The sequence below is a fragment of the Hemiscyllium ocellatum genome, chromosome 16 (genome assembly GCF_020745735.1).
Source record: "Hemiscyllium ocellatum isolate sHemOce1 chromosome 16, sHemOce1.pat.X.cur, whole genome shotgun sequence".
NCBI lineage: Eukaryota > Metazoa > Chordata > Chondrichthyes > Orectolobiformes > Hemiscylliidae > Hemiscyllium > Hemiscyllium ocellatum.
This window is the reverse complement of record NC_083416.1, coordinates 25,364,170-25,378,917: the sequence shown is the minus strand read 5'-3', so window position 1 is coordinate 25,378,917 and position 14,748 is coordinate 25,364,170. Positions and strand designations below refer to the sequence as shown.

The window sequence follows — 14,748 nt, the reverse complement described above, 5'->3', positions numbered from 1 at the left end:
TGCTACAGGGAGAATATTATTAAACTGGAGAGGATTCAGAAAAAAATTACCAAGATGTTTCCAGGGATGGATGGTTTGAGATATAAAGAGAGGGTGGATGGGTTGGGACATTTTTCACTGGAGTGGTTGAGGGGTGACATAGAAGTTTATGAAATCATGAGGTGAATAGATAAGGTGAATGGCAACGACCATTTCCTTAGGATTGGGGAGTTCAACACAAGGAGGCATATTTTTAAGGTGAGAGTTTTCAAAAGGACATAAGGGGTAACTTTTTTTACACAGTTCATTCCATCCATGAACCATGAGAGGAAGTGGTGGATGCAGGTACAGTTACAGCATTTATAAGAGATTTGGATAAGTACATGGATAGGAAAGATTTGTCCCAGATTCCTCCAAACGTCAGCCTTGAGACTAGTTTGGCTTGGGAATGAAGTAGGCATGGACTAGTTGGACTGAAGGTCTGTTACCATACTGTATGCCTATGCAAGAATAAAGAAGTAATTTGTGTAAATCATTGGTTAAGCTACATTTGTGACTGGATTTAAAGCTGTTCTGTTAGTAGGACACTGAGGATAGATTACTGTGATTTTCCTACATGCCCCTGTCCCACCTTAATTGTGTGTTGGTGGCACTAGGTGGTCCACTTGCTCCTTCCCGATGAGCCACTTAAAGGTCTCTTGTCATAGCTGTTAGGTTTAATTGGTAGTGGGAGAGGCCTTCATCAAGAGGCAAGCTCAGCAGGTTTCCCGATGCAGACTGATGTCAGTAGTTGAGATATCCTTAATTGATAGTACCTGAGCTCAATGGAGTACCCCAATTTTCATGTTTCTCTCCCTGAATTCCAGTCTCTACTCCTCTAGCCTGGGTATCCCCAATTAGTGTTGTGAAAAACCCCAACCATACCTAATGGATTAAGCACTTCATGCTGTGGAGTTATTAACCTTCAGCCATTTATTCTCTGTGGTTAGCACTGCTGCTGCATAGCGCCAGGACCCAGGTTCGATTCCCACTTCAGGAGACTGTCTGTGTGGAGTTTGCACATTCTCCAAGTGTCTGCGTGGGTTTCCTCCGGGTGCTCCAGTTTCCTCCCACAGTCCAAAGATGTGCAGGCCAGGTGAATTGGTCATGCTAAATTCCCCATAGTGTTCAGGGATGTATAAGTTAGGTGCATTAGTCAGGAGTAAATCTAGGGTAGGGGAATGAGTCTGGGTGGGTTACTCTTTGGAGGGTCAATGTGGACTTGTTGGGCCAAATGACCTGTTTCCATACTGTAGAGCATCTAATCTAATAAAATCTAATCTAAGACAAGGATGTTTTGTCCCTGAGGAATGAAAATTTCTTCTCCGGTCTGCCAGTGTTCTCCTGTTGACAAGTGGAGAATGATGAATCCAGTGTGTTATATAATCCAACCAATGGTGTTTTAAACCCCTTTTCTTCTAAAACAGGATATTAAAATCATAGCTTGTGATTAGCATAAATTCAGACAGATGGTACCAGGTATGGGAAACTGTTGTTATGATGAAAGTATAGAAGTGTTAGAACTGACTTAGACAGCTCTCACATGGTGTAAGATAGGTGGTTTTCTTTCCCCCAGGTTTGTATTAAAGCTTTTGACCAGGTCAAGTGAGTTTAGAAAGATTTATTTTCTTGGGTAGGTGGTGTGACCAATGATGGGTAAATTGTTCTGACTAGATTGAGGAAAGAGTTTAGAATAAATTTATTTGTACAGAGTTTCTTTTTGAAGCCAGGAATTATTTGCCTCCAAGGCTATGAAAGAGGTGGATAAATATTTTGAAAAAGTGTAAAATGCAAAAAGTAAAAGAAAAGCAGTCCCCTTTAAGGTAAAGCCAGATAAATTTTGGCTTAGTATTTCTTTCAGTAGTGCAAATGCTAAGTTTCTGTAGAAACTCAATTCATAGAACCTAACATCTGAGTCACTTAACTCCAGACTCAATTTCTGTACTGGACAACCATAAAGGTAATGTTTTTCTTTCTCCTGTTAAATTTTCATTTATAGATCTAGTTTAATCTTTGATGATCAAGATCAATTTCCCTTTATCTTGCTGTGTTAGCATCACTGTTTTGTCGGATCATCAGAATTAGCCTGAGTGACAAAAGCTGGAGAAGAATTTGCTGGAACTTTTATGCCTCATTGGTGTCAGGCTATTCGTGCACAATTGTAGCCATATGGATGTTCAAGGAGAATACAGTCAGGTTTAGTTGTGATAAATGCTCAGAGTTGAATATCCTATGTATACTTAACATCCAGGATCCTACATGAAGACCAGGACAAGATTTCATGAAATTTATCAAGTGGTGTTAAGTTTAAATGATACCCTACAAAAATCTCAGGTTGTGCAAATATGGAAAATAAGATTGATGATTATTTTAATCCTTTCAAAATTTTTAATTTAATATATTTGTGCAAGTACACTGATATAGTAATATCAATTCTGTTCTGCACTTATCACTTTTTGTGCTGCAGTGGAGCTGGCAATGATCATGGATAGGCTATATGGTGGAGTATGCTATGCTGGCATTGACACTGATCCTGAGCTGAAATACCCAAAAGGTGCAGGGCGTGTGGCTTTTTCAAATCAACAAAGCTATATTGCTGCTATCAGTGCACGCTTTGTTCAGTTACAGCACGGAGACATTGATAAACGGGTAAGTGATGATGAGTGCACACTTTTTTAATATTTGGACAGTCAAGAAAAATTGATTCTAAATCATAGAATGAAAATTTAAGGAGGTGATGGTGTAGTCATTGCAGTCATCCAGAGACCCAGATAATGCTCTAGGGATCTGGATTCAAAACCCATGGCAGCTTCAGAGAGGAACTGTCTGCTGATTGGAGTTATATCTAGCACAATGGAACTTAGTTGTAGCTGTTGGAGGTTAGCCATTTTAGCTCCAGGATATTTCTGCAGGAGTTTCCCAGGCTAGTATCCTTGGTTCATGTCCACGTCTTGCTGCATTTGGACCAAGTCCAATTTGTTGTAATAATTATTTGTGCCAAACAAGTGACTGACAAAGACCATCTCCAAAGAAAGAGAATCTGGCCATCATCCTTTTAATGTATGAGCATCACTGAATCCTCCACTATCATCATCCTGAGCTTGCCATTGACCTGAAACTGGACTAGCCATATAAATATTGAGATGCTTTCACTTAAGCTCTCTAGGGGAAAAAGTTATCTGCTTAACCAATAAGAGAAATATTGGCTTTATGATTCAGCTTTGCTGCATGGCACATTTTAAGTCATTTTTATTGGTAAATGTATTGCTTGTTAGTTGCTTTTGATTAAATTCACATTTACTGTTGTGGCAACCCTTGTGAAATTTGATCACTAGCCTCCCAAGAAGAGTGGAAATCGAAATGTTCTGCCGCACCACACCTCCCCCCCCCCCCCCCCCCCCCCCGCCCCACACACACACACACACACACACACACACACACAACACACACAAAACACACACAAAACACACATAAAACACACAAAAAGATTGAGATCTTGATGTAGAAACACTAAGGAGAGCAAGTGTATGGGAGCACTCCCAAACACTCACTCCAAAACATATTTCTAGTTTTATTGGTGTTTCTTTTCTACACTTAGGTAAAACGTTACAATTTATTTAGTTCTTTTGTTTCAAAAATTGCTAATTACATTTTTGGGAAAAATATTATTGCTGCCTATAGTTTGGTCCTTGATTGTCATAATTTTGGCAAGAAGTGTAAAAATGGTTTCACTTTCCACAAAAGTTTAGATCACAATGCTGTGCTGCTTGGCTCATTGCATTTACAGCACTGCCACTTTTAATTAGCATGAAGACAGGTTCCCTGTTCAATTATGGGAGCAAGTGGGCTTTTGAAGTTGGAGAGTCAATTGGTGGTCTTACAGCTTGGACATCATGCTGTAATGGCAGCTAAATAATAGGTGCTTTAATTTCAATTTGAACAATAAACTCATGGAAGTAGGCCATCGTTACGGGATAGGGAGGAACTCATGGAGTTGCACTTGTATATGTATATAGGCCCTTTGGGCTTGTTTCCAGTGCTTGACCTCATTTGATGGCAGGTGGCCACCTACAGGCAGTTGAACTGCCCCCATCAGTGCAGGAAACTGGAGGGAAAGTAGAAAATTAAAGTTGGCCTTTTCTAATTGGATAACAAAGCTCCAGATGGCAACCAGTTGCATGGCATAGGCAGCCACACCAACCCTGATCTTCCACCATTAAAATGATAGGAATCATATCTGGAAACTGACACATGACCAGGGATTGCACTTTTAGCATACACCTGCCTCTATTCCCATGACCAGAAGGGGCTTGAAATACACCCACATCCAAAAATGGTCCTGAGTATTTCAGTTTTTGAATCAGAACAAGTGAGAAAGCAGTTTGGCAGATCTCTTGTGTAAGCTTTTTAATTGATGAAAGCAAAAGATTGTGATGCCACCCTTTATTTCTCATGATTAGGGTGTTGTGCAATTCTAGAAACTGTATCAAAGGTTTTAGTGCTTTTGCCTGTTTACCATTTATCTCACTTCAAATAATGGCAGTCTTGTGTTTCGTTTTTAGGTGGAAGTCAAGCCATATGTCCTTGATGATCAGCTGTGTGATGAATGCCAGGGTACCCGTTGTGGTGGGAAATTTGCTCCATTCTTCTGTGCCAATGTCACATGTCTGCAGTATTACTGTGAATACTGCTGGGCTGCCATACATTCTCGTGCTGGGAGAGAGTTCCACAAGCCACTTGTGAAAGAAGGAGGAGACCGTCCACGTCAAGTTCCTTTTCGTTGGAACTAAGATATTTAAACCTGATTCTCGTGGCAAGATAAGAGTGCTCTATGGCTGCAGACACCAGATTAGCTAGGAAACTAAATAAGTGCATTCTTCTACTGCCTCATCCCAGATTTCAAAATGTATGTCTCAAATTTTCACTTCAAAACAATTGAGTTAAACATTTACTGATTTGAGATAACACTGGATATTTGATCCTTAGCTTAAAGAAATAATGCAGATTCAGTCGATATGCATGATTGAGATTTCTGAGTCATGTGCTTACACAGCTTGGTGCTGTACTTGATAGGAATATCCTGTTGAGGAAACTGTGATTGAGAACTAGTTTTAGTTGTATAGACAGAATCTAAAATTAATGTGAAGTTATACTGCAGCCCTTTTTGTGTTTGGATTTTCAATTAAATTATATCTAAAGTAGGGGAATAGCACTATGTATTATATAAAACACTTGGATTTGCCCTCCCACAATATGAATCCCAATTTCTTTTTCAAACTGTGTCAGTGTGCTTTTTAAAAGTTGTTTCTAACACACTACAGGCTTTACTAACAGGTATGGGGTAAAAGCTTTTGGTGCTTCCCTATCAATTCACCACTACCCCAAAATACGCAATGTAAGAAAGGGGTTTAGATTGCTGCTACGGTTGAAGTGTGCACTTATTTCAGAAATGAGAAACCACAATTTGAAGATCTGCCGCCCCTAAAAGTTTACCAAAGTTGTTCAGATTGACACAATGTAATTGTAGAGAGGCATTTTCCTTGCTGGAAGAGATTTTATACCTTTATTTTTTTGATGTTGCTATTTACAAAGTCGACTTGATCTACTAATATATTGTCACGTGTCAGCTTTTGCTCTCCATTTTGACACACAAAAAGTAATACCTCAATTGTAGCCTTGATTTATATTTTTTTATTTTTAGTGATGCTGTTTAATTGCAAGAGACAATAGGAGCCTTGCTGCTGTTTAGATGGTATGACAAATACCATTTCTTTCCCAGTAAAATGGGAATTAGAAGTAACAAAGAAAAAGGCTACAATGCAACACAACTAGATGTAGCACAGGCTATGGCTTCAGCTGCCTAAGATTTTTTTAATTTTATTTTTTATGTGGAATAGTATGAATGATTGAATGTTTACTAGTACACCTGTTTTGCATGCACTATATATTCATACATTTTCCCATTATCTACAGTACTTATTCTGCATAAAAATCTTTGTTTATAAAGTTACATTTTGAAAATGTAAATGGCATATAACAAAAGAAACACTGAACACTGTTTGAGTGCCAAGGTGCATGTTTGTGTTACTATAGGTTAGCATGTGGTGTCATGACACTCTTAAGTGTATACTATGCAGGTTGGCTTTAAGTGGTACTGCGCCCTTGCAAAGGCGACGTAGATGCTGGACTGCATTGAAGGAATTATCTCCTTGTGATTATTGCGTGATTCAGCCAAAGGTGGTTATGCATTTGTGATTTTTAAAAATTATATGTGAAAGGTTATTGCTCCTCACTCTTGCTATTTCTTTCTGATACAGTGAATAGCATCTTCAAACTCCTGCAAACCAAAGACTGGATTACTCACTGCGAATTGCTGACTTGTGACCTACAAGTAATACAATGATAATAGCAGTGAAATTCTTCCTTTGAAATAATAGGGTTTAAATAATTAAACCAGGTCAAAATGGAGGCATTTGCTGTTAAATTATCAAGTTTAAAGTGTTTAAATTTGATCTATGTTTTGGCCACGGTGGTGTCAAACTAACAGCAGCAGAGAGTTGTGAGGGTGTTTATCATTTAGCTCGTCAGGGATTTACTATAAAGAATATGTAATTCTTAGTGGCAATCTTTAAGCTATAGAAACTGCTGGTTATCATCCTTTCTTGGTGTACTGGTGTGCTGTTGTGCCATTCCTGCCCAACTCTGGTGTTTGTGGGTGTAGTGAATTAGCATTTTTGAAATTTGACACTGAAAGATAACTTTTCTACTAGTTGACTTCCTTTTTAGGTAACATATTCTACCTTTGACTTTTTGGTATGTTGTTTCTCTAGTTGGCTTTTTGTTCCCCTTTTGTTTTTATATACATGTCAACATTTGTTATGCACTACTTTTGTAAATCTTTTTTTTCCCAACAGTTAATATTTTTAAGCTCACTTTTTCACTGGCATCTCTTTTGCAATACCTCGATTTTTCATAATCTGAAAGAGATTAATAGTTTTTTCTATGTTTGTTATTCGAAGATTTGCACATATATCGTTAACTTAATTGTGCAAAGAAATGAGTTGAAGCAATCAATTTTGTTTCCATTTTCTTTCCTTTTTTCTTTTAACATTTGAAGGCAAAGAGAATTTTGAATATCATGAACATTAGGGATCAGCAATGCTGTTGATAAAACTGCAGAGTCTGAAAAACCATAGTCATCGAAAATATAATCTCCCAGCTCCAGGTGTTGATGTTCATAAGTCTAAAGTAATAATCCAGTAAATATTAGAACCTGGTTGCAATATCAGCCCTATCCTCATTGTTAAATGTGGATTCTAGTTTCTTCCAATACTACACTGTATTTTCAGCAAATATTCTTATGAAAATGATCATATAGATTCCTTTTCACAGTTCCTGTATCTATGGTACAGTAGCTGACCTGGCACAAAGTTCAATACAAAAGACACACAGAACAATTAGCAGTAAACTTTGACACATGGATTCTTAGGTGTTTGATGGTTAGAAAAAGATTTACCGGTTTTTAATAGACAAAACCAGGTTTAACTGCCATCAAGTTACCTCAATTCTAGGTAGTGTGCAAGGCTGAAACAATTAAGAAAATAAAAGCATGCATGTAAACAAACAAAATGTAAACTTCAAAACTAACTTGTTTATTGTGTGTTGTAAAGTTGTTTACAAAGGTTAAATTCCATTTCTCACTTGCCCATAGCATGGCAAATATATCCTCATACACAGACCTCTGCAGAATGCATGATTTTAAATCTGATCTTGTAGTTCAAGAAGGAAAGGATTTTATGAATGCCATTGGAAGGACTTGATAATTTATTCTTTGTCTGGATTTTTAAGAATTTCTTACAAAGTTACAGAAGACTTGAATGTGGTAAATTGTGGAAAGTTAATGTCATATTGTTATGTGCAATACTTTTTTTCTAACTTCTGAAAAAACTTTACAGTGTAAACCTTTAATGCGATTTTTTTTAATTGCAAACATTCAGATTAATATGTTGTCCACAATGTCATTTTCTACTGTTATTATATTCCCTTTTATCTTACTGATATTTGTAAATTCAGAATATGATCTTTGTACTAATATAAATAATTGAAGTTATTTTTAGATATGGACTAAAGGAAAAATGTGCTTGTTTGCTTATTTTTGTTACCTTACTTTAAAAAGTAGCAAAGACTACTTTTCTCAGCAGCATTATAATAATTGGGTCAATATCCTGTCCAGCATTTTATTTTTGGTATTTTAAATTGAAATGTATAATTAGTTTTTTATCATTTGACCATTCAGATTTTTTATGTTGTAATATTTTTGATTGTGCAGCTTTTTTAATATTTTAAAATGTCTAGTTTTTATTGGAAGCTTAAGTATTCAACACTGTATGGCAAATATTCATAAAAAGAATAGTTATTTGTGGAAGTTGGCCATCAGTGGTGTGTCTCTGTGGCTGAATTCTTTGTGCTTTTCACTGTGTTTGGGGAGGTTGTAGTGATGATTAACAATTTTAAATAAAGGAAACTCATTTTTATTAATATTTGTTCACTTTTTGAGTTGATATTTTATGTATCCCCTCTACTAAATTATTTGGTGCAAAAATGTCCCTTTGCAGCTTGTTTGTTGAAGTGGTAGTAAAACATAATGTTGTTAAAGTTTTATGCCAACTATTTATAACACTCAGTAATTTTAAAATATTTGTAATGTGAAATGTTGAATGATTAAAGTGTTTCAATGTACTGTAAATGTCTGAGCTTTATACTAACACTGGTCTGCAAATTATTTTTTATTTATTTGTTTTGAAGAGATAGCTAACCATTGCCTATACTGCTTCTATGTATTGCATCTTGAAATGTACCCAATACAGTATTCATGATTTTATTGAAGGTCATTTTAGTGTTCCTGCCTGTCTCTCTTAGTCTTTTAACATTGGTTTTAAAGGCTAGTTTCATATCAACTATTGCAACACAAGGGATTTGTTTAAATGAGACTTCAAATATACCACATGTTTAGTTACACTTTACAAATAATTAGGTTTAAGTCTACATGTGAAACGCCAAGCAACACTAAAGAATGAGAAGAAACATATATAGCATGTTAACATCAAAAAAATGTTTTTGTTACATTGTGTGGAACAAATCACAGTTATGCACTGTTAAAATTAACCAATATTTGTGATACTAAAGAATTTTTAAAAATAAACCTGGTATACATTGAGAACCCATTTCAAGAGCCATAACTATCAAAGTGCATTACATCAGTCTCTCAAAATTTAAAATCCTTTGGTGCTCTTCAGTCCAAAGGAATCTAGTAAATTCATAGGACTTCTATGGCTGCAGAAATAAAACATTTGGTCCATGCCAACCGAGTCCTTGCCACTTTCATCCTGTCCATATCCTTTTGATATTACTCTTTTTTTTAAACCATCCGTTTCCTTTCAAAATAGTTTAATGTAATGTACAACTATTTATAGAAGACCTCAATCTCTAAAAATGTCTTCTAACCTATATTTCATTTTTTGACTTTATTCAAACTTTATCTTAATATATTCATGTGACTAAAGTTTTTTTTAAAATTATTCATTCAGAGGATCTGGGTGTCACTGTTTAGGCCAACATCATTGCCCATCCCTAATTGTCGAGAGGGTAGTTAGGAGTCAGCCATATTGCTGTGGATCTGGAGTTATATGTAAGCCAGACCAGATAAGGATAGTAGTTTCCATCCCTAAAGGACGATAATGACATGGATTTTTTTTTCATGACTATTAACGACCATTTCATGGTCATCATTAGATTTATTAATTCCAAATTTTTATAGAATTCAAATTCCACCTGCCATGGCAGCATTCAAACCAGAGTACCTAGAAAATTACTTGGGTCTCAGGGTAAATAGTTAAGCAAAAGCAAGAGGTAGTTTCCTCTCCTTCTGAAAATGTTTTTATTAAATGGTTGTAGATCTCTAAGTAGGAAGAACATTGTCATTTATTTGTAAACTGCTATGCCCACACCACCTTCATGTTTCTTCAATTAATACTTTTTTTTTCTCCAAGGTCCATTATAACTTTTAAAATTTAAGTTCATCTTTATTGTAGTTTGATGCATTTTTGTATAGTTCAATATGACTAATGAGCATCGTTGGAAATAGAAATTTTGAACTCAATATCAAATAAGGAATGCCCCAGATGGTAAAAACGATTAATAGGTCTGTTGTAAATTGGATTTTTTTTACCAGAAACTACAAAACATATCATGTAGATTGGAGGTGTAGGCTTTATGTTGAAATGATTTTTGATTTACTGTTGTTAGTTTTAATGGATGAGTTGGGTAAAGCACATTTTGAGATAATAGTACATATTAGTTACTTCGTCTGAATTCCATAAATGCAACCCCATCAGCAAGATATCTGGCTATTTTGAAGCTGTCAGCTACAGGCACAAGGGAGTAGGTAAAATTGATTTTGCCCACTTCTTTTGGTTTGGAGATTTATTTTGCCTTGGTCCTTGTCAGCATTTCTCCAACCTAACTGAAACCTAGAATTCCAGAGCATAATGATAAACCCACGTTCATCCTGCCTTTGCACCATACCTTAGTATTTTTTCTTTTTTTTTCAACATGTCTGCTGGTCACTCTGAAAACACTGCTTTTAATCATCTAAATGTAGACAGATTTTGAAGTTTGGTACAATGTGTATTTGTAATTTCCCTCATTATGATTTCTCAAGTTCACTCATGCCATTAGAGAAAAAATATCTCTAACAAAGTCACTCAGATTTTCAACTTGCCTTGGTCATCTTGTAACTCTCAAATAACATTCAGCCATTTTGGAGATTCAAATAGTCTTTGGTAATTTTTACATATGTCTGGTTTTCTGTTGTGGTATTGTTTCAACCCCATAAGCACATTTGATTCAGTATTGAATATCCTACAAAAAAACACTTGAGATGCAAGGAGTTGTGAATATTCCACTTGTGGTCAAGCTAGCTTAATAGCAATTTTGTTTCAAAGGAATCAAAGTATGCTATCATCCCTTCATTGCTGAATTAGTATTAGGTGAATATTTATTGTTAAATCAAAAAACAAATTCAAATTGTCTCCCAATCTGCCCATTATTATTTATCCTCATTAACTGGACAATAAAAGATTGTAATTTAAGACTTTTTTTATTTCTGCTGCAGTGTGGGAGTGGTGACCCGAAATTTCATTTCCTTCAATATTGATTAGTCAGGCTCAGTTTGAGGTCCAGTCATTCCTGGATAGAGCTTTTAATTTGAAATATTGCAAGTATTTTTGAGAAGGGTGGAAGTGGGAAGGTGGCACAACACATTAGGTTTTTTTTTTACTTTGTTTACTTTCTTGTCCACCCAAGGAGTCTTTATTCATGGAAGCAGTTTCCATTCTTCTCACCAATACGGCAGTGGATTAAACATCAAAAGAACTGCAGTGGTGGAAATTGGAAACAAAACCAGTTTTTGATGGAAATACAGGTCTGACAGCATCTGTGGAGAGAAATATTTTGGGTCCAGTTACTCTTCAGAGCATGTTTTTTCCAGCAATTTGCATTGTGATAAAAACATATACAGCAGGAAATCACTCTGTAATGTAAATTGTGTGGTTAATTAGCAATTTAAACATAGCACAAACAATAACAGCAAATCCTTTACTAAAATCATTCAAAATCAGCACAATAGGTTAGGTACACTTTTGTCATTAATATCTTTCAGCAATACTTTTCTATTTAGCAACTTTTTGAAGAAATATACATCTTTTTGCTATCAAACTCAGCAGAAGTGGTATCTCTTAATATAACATTTTTTAGTCAGCCCTTCTAGAAAAAGTGGCATCCTTCAAATATAAACATCTATAATTATTCGCATCTCTATTTAAATCAGCAATGCAATATTGTCCGGAGAAATACTAGCCACCAGGACTAAAGTTACTTTTAAAGTTTTAATCTTCAATAATTTGCCTTTAAATTCTTCAATTCCATGACAATGTAAATGCCGTTGGTGTTTTTAATTCACTCTTATCCTCTGCAATTTTTTTCACCACCTTGAGGAACATCTCTCTTCACTTTAGTAGAACCTTGCTTATTCTTCCATTAATGGTACCCCCCATTTTCATTGAATAATATGTTCCCTAGTAAATTTCACAAAGTTTGAGTCTTTTCCTTTGATTCTGAAATCTTAATAGGCTTTCAAAATGTGTTCATATGCATTTACAATCATAATCTTAAAGGTTTCATGCTCTGAAGACTTTGCGTGAAAGGCTTGAACAGACACCCAAGGCCTTTTCTACAAAACAAATTTGGTAAATGAGCATGTGACTTAGAAGCAGGAATAATGAATACTCATTGTGAAGCTAGCAATAATTTTCTCACTGAAGTTGAGCGCTAGGTCAACAATGTTGGGTACTATGTTGTGTGTTTTGGAAGTGTGGTTGATAGGTCAGTATCTCCTCCAGAAGGATGTCCTATAGCTGTTCCGTGACAGCTTAGCACCAGGGAGGCATCACACTTGGAGTCATATTTCAAGTCTAATCCAACAACCATGGAAGCTCCTATATTGTACTTCCATTCTTCTTTCTCCTCCTCATATAGATGAGTTGCCCATGGTGCCATGGGCTTGGCTGTGGTTGCACTCCCCTGAGGAGTGTCAGGGTCATTGGGAACTGAAATGGTGAGTAACTATAAATTTGGGTCAGTGGGAATTTGGGACAAAAGGAAAAAAGTGTTTTATTTAGACTTATTGTAAGAAATACAGTCTCCAGAGTGAGACGTGAACAGAAGAGGAAGTAAGGCATAGATTATGCAGCCTACTTGCACTGCAATAGACAGTAATGTGACACCAAGAGTGCAGAGAAAGCAGCTGATTGGTGAGTAGGTTTGGTTAGTATTTTTAATCTTTAAATTGCAAGTTGGGTATTGAGATATGTTTAAGAATGTTGAAATTTTTCTCTCCCATGTTGAGAAATAGTTTGCTAAACTTAGTAAGTACATACCTATTCAAGAATGTCAAATTGCTTTTAGAGTTAAAGGATGGCAGGTCAAATGAGTCAAGTGGAGTGTACATTCTGTGTTATGTGAGGTCAGAGACATACTGTATATCCTAACCAGCCACATTTGCAGCAAGTGTTATTAGCTGTGAAAACTTGAATTCTCTGTTTTAGAACTTGAGCAGTGACTACAGTTATGCATCCCTGAGGCAGAGGACTATGTGGGTAGCACGCATAAGTGAGGTGGTCACACTACAGATTACAGGTGTGCAGGCAGAAAGGAAAAGGGTGACACCAGAAAATCTAAGAAAACCAAGTAGATAGTGCAAGAGTTCCCTGAGGCTGTCTTATTTGCTTGTTAGTATTCCAATTTTGAAACTGGTAAGGGCAATGGTTCCTCAGGGGAATGCAGTCAGAGCCAAGCCCAGAGCATCATGGATACTCAGCTACACAGGAGGGGAGGAAGAAGAATGGAAGGGCAATAACTGTAGAGGATTCCATAGTCATGGGGATCAGACAGACATTTCTGTTGCATTAAACATGATCTCATGACATGATAGTATCTTGCCTCCCTGGTGCCAGGGCAAGGATGTCATGGAATGGTTGCCTGACATGCTACTGGGATGAAGATCAGTTATGTCATGGTCCATATTGGGACCAATAACATAGGTAGGAAGAGAGATATGGTCCTGAAGGGAGATTTCAAAAAGTTAAGAAGGAAATTAAAACGTTTGACCACTAGAGCAGTAATCTCATGATTACTCCCAAAGCTACATGCTAGTGAACATAAGAACTGGAGGATCAATCAATTGAACACATAGCTGGAGAACTAGTTCAAGAGAGAGGGCATCTGTTCTGGGGCAGGTAGAACCTATACAAACTGGATTGATTACACCTTATTGGGACTATTAGTGATGTTCTCACAGGGAGATTTGCTAGTGCTGTTAGATAAGCTCATCAGGGGCATGGGAACCCAGGGGGTAACCCAAGTTGGAAGGAAGTAAAACTGGTAACAGTTCATCAAAACGATACTAGGGGCACTTAAAAACAGGAGAAACAAAGCTGAGAATCAGGTATTCTGCTTGATGACCGGTATTAGAATTGAATATTCAAGGCTATTCAACCTTGAGGAAAGACAGGCAAGAAGATAAAGGAAGTTGACTTGCACTGATAATAAGCAAAAAGATTAATACATTATTAAGGGATCTCAGATTGGAAGAAAAATGTGTCGAATCTGTTTGGTTGGAACTAAGAAATAGCAAGAGGCAACTGACATTGGATTGAGTCACAATTTGTAAGCCGGAGTCGATCAAGTGTGGCTAGTCCTGATGAAGGATCCTGCCCAAAGGGTCAACTGTCCTTCTCCTCGGATTCTACCTGACCTGCTGTGCTTTTACCAGCACAACATTTTATCAACTCTGATTCTCCAGCATCTGCATTCCTCACCATTTCTTAGTTACTCATAAGCCATCAAAAAAATGATGGTAGTGTGGGGTATGTTCCTAATCAGGACATGAGAGAAACATGTAGTATAGGCAATGCTGTTATCATTACTTCAATCTGAATATAGACTGGGTAAACCAACTGAGAACTAACGTTATGGAATGTATTGGGATCATTTTCTAGAGAACAGCTGACTAGAGAACATGCTTTTTAGATCTAGTATTATGCAAAGACAAAAGGGCTACTTAATAATCTTATTATGAAAGACCACAATATGAGAGAATTTTACATTATGTTT

General features: G+C 36.5%; 1 protein-coding gene across 3 annotated transcripts in view; it reads left to right on the top strand.

Moving 5' to 3' along the window:
- Positions 1-8,646, top strand: part of cpeb4b (cytoplasmic polyadenylation element binding protein 4b) — a 120,974-nt gene extending 112,328 nt beyond the window's left edge. For 2 of the 3 annotated variants that reach the window (XM_060837083.1, XM_060837084.1), the window contains 2 exons: positions 2,486-2,667; positions 4,581-8,646. In XM_060837083.1, the coding sequence (XP_060693066.1) occupies positions 2,486-2,667; positions 4,581-4,808 (410 nt within the window). In that variant the 3' untranslated portion in view covers positions 4,809-8,646. The remainder of the gene's footprint in view (positions 1-2,485; positions 2,668-4,580) is intronic. The other variant, XR_009645534.1, reaches the window with a different exon arrangement.
- The last annotated feature ends 6,102 nt before the right edge of the window (positions 8,647-14,748 follow it).